Below are 9,308 nucleotides of genomic sequence, written 5' to 3'. Positions count from 1 at the left end.
ACCGCAATCAGATGCACCTATAGTGGAAGGTAACGAACACGCAAAACTTATTAGAACACACTCACTAACCAGCGCACACCGATAATAATGGAATTTTCACCGTACAAAGCTAGAGGCACACGTGTACATAGAGCGGTGAAAAATAATGAGTAAGAGCCACGGCGGCAGGAAAGGGGAAGCGGAAGAGAATGCACAAAAGGTATGGCTTCGTTTGAACGGATTGTCACACGGGATTTAACCCAGCGCATAGAGGTGTTTCGAACATATTTCCACAAGAAGCTACTTTGTTCCTAGGACCAACAATTTTGTTGCTATTAAAACGTCAACATATAGAGCTTAATCAAAAAAGAAACGGAAATTTGCAACAACAAACGATATATACACGCATCAAGAGAGCGGTGTACTTTAAATAATTGTTTTATCGATAGTTAAAATATTACAAAATATATTAACTGTTTTCCAGAGTTCACAAAAACATTTCATATACAATCGTAGGATCGTAGCATAGAACACATACACACGTTTATGAATATTATATTATTATATTATATATTATATTATATTATATTATATCAAGTATTACAACTACCCTCACAATTCGTTGTAAGCGTATACTGTGAAGTAGATAGTAAAAATCCAGTTTATCCAAATTTACTAACGCATCCATTGTGCGCTAGAAGGCATTCAAGCTAAGGCCACTTTTTTAACACCACAATTGAACCTTCTTCTCACCACTCCTATCTCTGTAACGTGCACCACCAGAGCGCACACTATTTTACCATCCATGCAACGGTTACTGTTATTTTCACTTGAAATGACTATTACGAAACAAAACTACAAAACATGTATCAAGACACAGATAATAGCTTTAAAATAAACGAACACAATCAGAATTCTAGCGTACATAGCTCGGAAGCGTGTCATGCATTTCTTTAACGTCTATGATGAAACCAAACGGCAGCAGGGTCGAAGTCGATGGAATGTATGGGGTAAGACGACGTCGTTGGAGTAGAACGGCTTGAAAGTGAGCGTGATAGAGACGGAGGCGGGCATTTGCATTACAACAGGCATTATGGAGCTGCTGACTCCTGATACTCTTGGTCGAGTATCACCTCTATGAAAATGGTATCGTCCCGGATGAAGTGACGCGACCGCAGAACATCGTGCGGTACGTAGATGAACTGATGTTTATCCATCTTCTGGTCCTTGCGCTTGGCGATGATCGACTTGCAGATGTCCATGGCACCTGATCGCTCCTCCGGCTGATCCCGCAAACGTATGGTACCAGTGAGCATGCATGGCCATTGCAGAAGCGCGTCATAGGAACCCTTTAAGATGGTAAGTCCGGCTATTAAGTTACGTCCACGCCATGTTCCTATGCCGTAGAGACTTGCTTCTAGCTGATGGGAAAAAGTAGAGTGAAAGAAAGTGTTATAAAAAAAGTTGATGCACCGAATTCTCATTTTACGAAAATCTGAAGCCATAGTTTCTGACTCAACTTCTTCGATTCTGTAGTCTTAGCCTTCATATTTACATCTCTTTGGTGTAATATGGCAAACAAATATTAATGACATACCTGCAGCACGTAGCCATATGGCTGGTTGGTAAAGATGGGACCCTTCAACATGGTGTCATTATCCTTCGACTCTAGAAACCGCTTCTCGAAGTCATCGATGCGCCATATAACACGCCCGTCGGTGCTGCTGAGCGCCGCCAGCTTCTCTTCCAGCTTGAGGTTAGCCTGGAGCGCATCGAGGCGCTGCTTGGTGTAGTACGTTTCCCGTCTGTACCGTTCCAGCTGCTTTGCCATCTGTAGCACCCGCTCCTCACACTCGAAGGTCTGCTGCAGTGCCTCTTGTAGTCTGCAGGCAGTTTTTGCGTTTTTCTCCACAACCTCAGCCACAACGCCTTTGATGTGTTCCAGGTCGGCGGTTCTATTCGTCTCTGTTTGGGACTCGCTCAACACTTGCTCCTGTTTGGAAGCCGCCATTTTAGCAGACTCTTGCTCCGCTAGGAGATGGGCATTGGCAAGCCTCTCGGGAGCCTGAAGTCGTACCAGTTCGTGCTCAACGCGATCCAATTGCTGCTGCAGGGCGCATACCTCATCACTGACCGAGTAGGACGGCTCGGACTCGGCAGAGCTGTACGATTTGCTTTCGATGCTGTTGAACCGAGTGGTCAAGTCAAGCCGCCACAGCTCAAGTTGCTGTAAAGTAGACAAAGATGGCCGATTAAAGTATGTACTAAAATCTCGGGGTTCAAGCCATCCCCCCGATTGCTTTTCACTTGCGTTTTGGCGCTGCTCGAGCCCGGAAACATCCACACTCCGTCGATTCGACTCGTGGCTGACCAGCTTGTTGAACGACATCAGTGCGGCGTTCACCTTAACCGTCCACTTATCGGCCAGCTCCGCACGTCTTTTCAGCTGCTGCAATTGCGCCATCAGCTCCGCTCGCTGGTTCACCTCCTCGCCCACGGCTAACCGCACGGTATGGAGCTCGTGCCCCAGCATTTGCACCTGGTCGTAAATGGTGGGCGATGGCGCCATCTCCGCCACGGAGCCATCCACGTGGTTGTCTACGTCTTCGAGCGTGCTTGTTCGATCGGAATCGCCAAACGCCTTCACACAGCGTCTCCAGTGAGCCTGCATATGTTTGCGCGGCAGAACAGTGCCACAACCGTCCGGACATGCGATCGATTTTCTGCTGCATTGGATCAAATGGTCCTGAAAGCCGGTAGACACTTCATCCAAAATGTTGCACTTTGATGTTTGTATTTGCAATGCACGATTGCCGTAAGTTCTCCTTCCCAACAGGGGAGGTAAATATTAATCATAATTCATTACGCAAATAAAGAATGTCCCACGATAAGACCGATACCGCAACCCCTCAACCACCACGCGGTTCTTTTAGCCCTCTACTCACGTCGATTTCGTCGTCATCCAGCCATTCACTACAAAGATAGCAAGACGTCTTGGAATACCTCAAACGAGCTTTCGCTGAATCAGCCATTTGTTTGGTGATGATAATAAAACGTGGATGCTAATTATATCTACAGCCACACTTGCAGATACCGATGTCACATGTGCTCTCTATAACTGAACCACCATCGGTCTAAAACCACCCGAAAAATAATAAAGAATAAAGATCGCACCAAATCTTTTACAAAAATCTATCACCCTTCAAATGAGCGAGTTGAGAATGAATGCAAGAAATAGTTTTCCCTTGCTAATGAAACGATCGAGTAGAATCTACTGACCCTACATACAGCTGCCAAAGGAAGTGCACGTCTTAGAGGTGCTGCTGCTGATAAAATACTGATAGTAGAGTCAGTGCTCCGGGCGCTTTGATAAACGTAAATTAACCCTTAAATTGCCATTAGTCATTAGATTCCCTTTAAAACCTATGCATACCCCACAGTGTACATATCTCATTACTTATCTTCACCTACACTTGATAAGATATTTCACAAAAATTTATTAATCTATCAATTTTGAACTTATACTCAGAGCCTGAGCCAGAGAAGTTTCGATTGTATTATTAATACGTGGCCTTTTCAACAACCTGCCGCGTAACGATCAAGAAAAGTAACGGTAAAATTATGTTTTTGAAACATCAAACGCTTGCTTGTAGACCAAAAGTGCGTTGGATCACATTATTCTTCAGACTAAGGCGATTGCTTCAAACAAAGGTTTGCCTTATCACCATAAATATTCATCGTGATTTTAGAGAATTTTTGCAGGCGTTTACTAGAAATACTTTAAATTTTCTTACAAGTGATATTCAAAATCGTTATTTGTGTGCCAACGTGCAAGCTTGCTGTGTTTTGTACCAACCAAAGTGGCTATGAATTAATTAGGTTAAGCAAAAGTTTGTATTTATGGCCACAATGCCGTCGAAAGCAATTATGCGTAAAACATGAAAACTCCTTAAATAAAATGTATATACAGTTGGTCCCCGCAGTACGCGAATGTTTGGGACCGAACGCAATAGCGTATATCGAATTTTCGCGTATTGCGGATTTCCTCTGCCATATCGTTTATACCTCATATTGAAGAGTTGACACTGAGAGGGAACCGCTTATTTAACATATCTTTTATCCAAATAACTAATAAGTGTACCATTTTTTATATTGCATAGTTATATCTCTGTTAAAAAATGCATATTAAAAACTTCATTCTACCAAAACAAAGTAAAATTGACTAATCAGAACTCGAGCAACGCTATGAGCTGTCAGTTTTAAAAAATCGCGTATTGCGAATTCGCGTATATCGAGTATCGCGTACTGCGGGGACCAACTGTATATTAACATTGACCAAAATGAGAATAATGAATACCTCAGACCGATTCCTTCCGGGACAGCCTATCTATATTCCAGTATATTATCTATCCTATCTATATTCTTTTATTACATTGTAACCTGTGACTAATTGTTTGTGAAATGCATAAAATCTGTAGATAGACGTATAGTAACAATAGCGTTTTTGATGATAATATTTTAAGCAATGTAACAATCAACAATGTGAAAGTGTCTTTAACCAAACGTCAAACGCTTATTTACATCTTTGCTAAGCAAGTGTCAAAATTATGCAGATGTAACGACCTTAGCTTGAATTGCTAGCTTTGTGTGTTTGGACGATTCGGTGCATATCAACGTCATTCAACAAACCAAGTATTTGTTTTCGTCATCTGCCGACGTCGGGATGCGGATTTCAGCCGAACCGGATAGGCGGTGCATCAAACTGTGTCAACGTAATCACTTTTTGACATTCGATAAAATCGTGCAACGGCTGAATGTGGTCGCTGCTGCTGTGCGGAGTTTGGATTGAAAATTTGTCCCGTGTACCATACAACTGGTCAAGATGAAAGTTGCCACAAGTGAGTATTGTTTGTTATTGACCTGTCACCCCGAGGCCGGGAATATTGCTGACGTTGACGAGTTTCACATACGCTGCCGTTCCGGTTTCGCTCCCGTAGGCCACAGTAACAACCTGAAGTACCTGAGTCTCGTCACGCTCACGCTGCAGAATGCGATCCTCGGGCTGAGTATGCGATACGCCCGGACCCGTCCGGGGGACATGTTCCTGAGCTCGACCGCTGTCGTTATGGCGGAGGTGGTGAAACTCTCCACCAGCCTCGTGCTGGTGTACCTCGAGGAAGGTCGCCATTTGCCGCGGCTTTGGACGGCCCTGCACCAGACGATCGTGAAGCAGCCGGTCGACACGTTCAAGATCTGCGTGCCGTCGCTGCTGTACATCATCCAGAACAACTTGTTGTACGTGTCCGCTTCCCATCTCGATGCCGCCACCTATCAGGTAACGTATCAGCTGAAGATTCTAACCACAGCCGTCTTTGCTGTGCTGATCTTGCGCCGGCGCCTCCTGCCCACCCAATGGGCCGCCCTTGTCTTCCTCGTCGTTGGCGTCGCGAGCGTCCAGTTGGCCAATTCCAGCGGTGACGGCGAAGTCCAGGCTGCCACGCGCCAGCAGACCATACCGACAGGGAACGGCGACCAGAACCGTCTGGTCGGGTTCAGTGCCGCCCTCGGTGCTTGCTTCCTCTCCGGGCTGGCCGGTATCTATTTCGAAAAGATGCTCAAGGGCGCCGACATATCCATCTGGATGCGTAACATCCAGCTGAGTCTGCTCTCGTTGCCCTTCGGCCTGCTCACCTGCTTCCTAAACGATGGTGCAGCGCTGTCCGCTCGCGGCTTCTTCTACGGTTACGATTCGTTCGTCTACTACCTCATAGTGCTGCAGGCCGTCGGTGGGCTGATCGTAGCCGTGGTCGTCAAGTACGCCGACAACATTCTGAAAGGTTTCGCCACCTCGCTCGCCATCATCATTTCGTGCGTGGCGTCGATTTATCTGTTCGAGTTCCATCTATCGCTGCAGTTCACCGTGGGCGCGGCGCTCGTTATCGGTTCCATCTTCCTGTACGGATACGATCCGTCATCAGCGAAGGGTAAAGCGACGGCCACCGGACACAGGGGCAGTACCAAGAGCCAGGCCCAGCTCGAAGCAGAAGAACGGCTGCTGGCAGAGAAGGTGTAGACAAACACACAGCTGTATTTGCACAGCTATCGCTTTTTAGATCGATTTTCTCCCTTTTTATTTTAGTTACCCAATCGCAGATCTCCTGTTGGCTAAAAGTATAACAACGTCGAATGGAAATAACCTACAACATCGGCAATCTAGCTTGCAAATACCTGTATAGGTTATTTTGTTCTAGAATGTTTAGAAAAAATTGCATTATATTGCGATGATAATTTTCATGACCGTTAAGTTTATTTCAAATATTACCACATGTTCTACCGTAATCGGTAAAAACAAATCATATACAGTAGACTTCTGAATATCCATCGTATAGGATAGCACGTAAACCGCAGATAATCAGCAAAATGCTGGAAATATGAACTCGAAAAAGAAGTTAAGTTTCAAACGCAAACGCAAGATACTTTTGTCCCTCTCAAACTTATGTAGGGGTAAGCGGTGGGACTCATCATCATCAAAACACACAAAATTACGAAGTCAACAGTTGCCGTATTTTCGCGTGTATAACACGACCCTTCTCGTCCGCGATAGTATGCGTCGAGTAGGGGTGAATAGAATTAGACTTGCTGTTATTTTTGTATCAATTTTTTCTACCGCAATATAGAAGGTACACCTAATGGAGAATTGGTGTTACCAATAAATGTCAGGGACTGTATAGACCGTGTACAATATAGCTTCATGTATGCGAGCTTGCGAACACGGGTCGAATCCTTGGGAGAATACTATTACATTGCTAACGTATAAGGGGGATGAGCCGTAGAGCATCAATCCGTTGATTAGATAACAGAGAACTTCGTTAAAGTTTGCAATTTAAAAAAGTGTACTTTTGATTTCTTTTTGTAAATAAGTTAACACAATTAACTTTTGTAGGAGTTACAAATATGAAATGCAAAGCTGAATGCCGACTTTCCAAGTACATTCATTCTGCATTGTTGCATTGTCCAGACAGAGAAAAAATCATGTAAATCATAAAACAATTTACTTCTGCACTTTCGAAGAACGAACGGAATGCAAATAATTGAAAAGAACGTTCAAAAATCTAGACAGAATGAAGGCCTCACAGTAAAGATTTATAAGCTCAATCGTAAGTTTTTTTTATTTTAGAAAACAAACCAATTGTTTCTTCGGTTTTCTGTAGAATGTTGAGCAAATGCAGCAATACCGGCTTCATCGATCGCGGTTATTCGGGAGTTTACTGTACATGTTTTCGAAAATGACCATACACAAAGTGACTTCATAGAGAGAGAGATCTGTTAGTATTAAAATGGAAAAAATATATAACATACGTAGAGCGGTAGGTATGTTTTTAAATATTCTTATTTTTGACGTAATATGAAAGGAATGTTACTTAGCACGTGCTGTGGAACGGAAATATCTCCGATGTCGAATGCGATTCACATTTGAGCACCTTAAAAGCGAGGAACTTACGTTCAATGTTTATTCAGCTTCCACTGTTGGTGTCCCAAAATTTGCAAAACAAAAAACATGAAATGCGCATAACAATACGAAAAGGGCATTTGAAGTAACGAAAGTTGTGAAAAAGTTTCGATTTATCTTAAAAAGAAAGCCAATTGATAATGACAATGAAGGGTGAAGAGGTTATTTTTCTGCGATGTGCATAGCGTAAGATTCGATTGAACGAAACATCCACACACACCGCGAAAGGTGCCTCCACTAGAAAATACTTTAATTCTGCAAACAGTGATTATATGACTAATATAATAATTATAACAATATTTGTAGTAAAGAACTGTCAAACTGAAGACACGCATATAAATCACGAACAGTTTGTTAGTACTTGGCCCATAATTTAAAACGTAAATTCGTTTCTGCAACTGCTTTTTTAAATGACAATGCTAATTGAATTAAGCTATGGTAAGAAATGGGATCTTCTTACTTTCCAGCACCCCATTGTAGGCCTTTTTCAATACGAAAGGTATTGAAAATATCTCTTCGTGGCGACAACTTTTCCGGTTTGAGTGGAAGCTTCGTAACGTTCAAAAATATTTTATCCAAACGATTCTAATGCGAAATGGTAACGTCAGCATTATAGTTAGTTTTTATTGTAAAGTAAAATTAATGTTTTAAAGTATTAGTTATTTCAGAAACAATAATTTTAATGGGGTTTGATTTAATAAAATTTACAACGAAGAAAAATTATTATAAAGAAAATAATTTGCATATCTGCTGTGTTCGGACGGGAATGAATATTTTCGACATTTTCTTTTCGCATTATCGGAAAGAATCTCATCGTCCTCCTTTTTCCAGATTCTATCGTTTCAATCGTTTTTTACTGTTTTGTGGTTTAACTGCTCTCCTCTATTTCCATATCAAATCATGAAGTTAGGTACATTTCGATAGTTTGATCGTGTCTTTTGAAATTGGAGAAGTTATGGATCGGACATGACCAAATGATGATCTCGTCGTCGTGCATTCAATGTTCCTTGAACATGTTGGAGCGAAGCTGCGATTGGTCGATATAATTGTTCTTCAAATTACCAATGAAATTTCCTACGCTTTAATAACATTCTTTTCCAAAACATTGATCAGTTTTTGATCGGTTTATCATTTGAGTGAGAGGTTTGGCGTCCACAAGGCGTTGTTTCTAATCATTTCGGTTGAAAATTTATAATTAAAGGGTGAAATTTTCCAACGATCGCATGATAAACATTTAGCTCGTGAAAGATCAGGCATATTGAATACTATATTGAGATCTATTTCGTGATCAGAATTCTTATAATTACTTTATCGTTTACTTTTTGTAAACGTGACATGTTATAAACATGAATTGTGCTATAAAACTCTGCAGTTTTTTACCAGGAGTGTCTACTGATGGGCAGAATGGGTATGTAGGACTCGGGTTCGAGCCAAACCCGGCAACATTTCGATCCGAGTCCGGATCCACAGGTGTTCTTGTGTTCATACTGTCAATTTGCTCCCCCCTGCGAATCCATTCCGGAATTCCTATCTCTAGCGTAAACCAATTGGCGGTTCCTTAGACACCCCTTTTTCCGAGCAAAATGGTCCGATACGAGAGTGAAAAACAAATCTTTCGCTCCTACCACTTCTCTGAGCTTTCTAAAATTTTCTCTACAATTGATTTGTTGGAAAATATTAAGTTTTCGTGGAAAACTGAGAATTGTTTCATCAATTAGTCGTATTAGAAATACACCGACCCAGATATTGTGGGATCTGATATGAAATAAATTGAATTCATGAACTGAGCTAAGGTCACATACATCTCGATCCGTTCTAT

General features: G+C 42.2%; 2 protein-coding genes across 2 annotated transcripts; one reads left to right on the top strand and one right to left on the bottom strand.

Annotated features, from left to right (window-relative positions):
- Nucleotides 1-1,070: 1,070 nt before the first annotated feature.
- Nucleotides 1,071-3,011, bottom strand: LOC131290654 (TNF receptor-associated factor 1). The gene is made up of 4 exons (XM_058319817.1): nucleotides 2,925-3,011; nucleotides 2,291-2,725; nucleotides 1,577-2,206; nucleotides 1,071-1,400 (listed from the first exon to the last, which is right to left on the bottom strand). The coding sequence occupies exons 1-4, from the start codon at nucleotides 3,009-3,011 to the stop codon at nucleotides 1,071-1,073; spliced, it is 1,482 nt and encodes a 493-aa protein (XP_058175800.1).
- Nucleotides 3,012-4,657: 1,646 nt separating this feature from the next.
- Nucleotides 4,658-6,379, top strand: LOC131290820 (UDP-N-acetylglucosamine transporter). Its single transcript, XM_058320000.1, has 2 exons — nucleotides 4,658-4,877; nucleotides 4,977-6,379. Exons 1-2 carry the CDS (start codon nucleotides 4,862-4,864, stop codon nucleotides 6,050-6,052), a joined length of 1,092 nt encoding a protein of 363 aa, XP_058175983.1. The 5' UTR covers nucleotides 4,658-4,861; the 3' UTR covers nucleotides 6,053-6,379.
- Nucleotides 6,380-9,308: the final 2,929 nt, after the last annotated feature.

The sequence above is a fragment of the Anopheles ziemanni genome, chromosome X, assembly GCF_943734765.1.
Source record: "Anopheles ziemanni chromosome X, idAnoZiCoDA_A2_x.2, whole genome shotgun sequence".
In the NCBI taxonomy this organism is placed as follows: Eukaryota; Metazoa; Arthropoda; class Insecta; order Diptera; family Culicidae; genus Anopheles; species Anopheles ziemanni.
The sequence above is the reverse complement of the archived record's forward strand: the minus strand, read 5'-3'. Positions and strand labels throughout refer to the sequence as shown.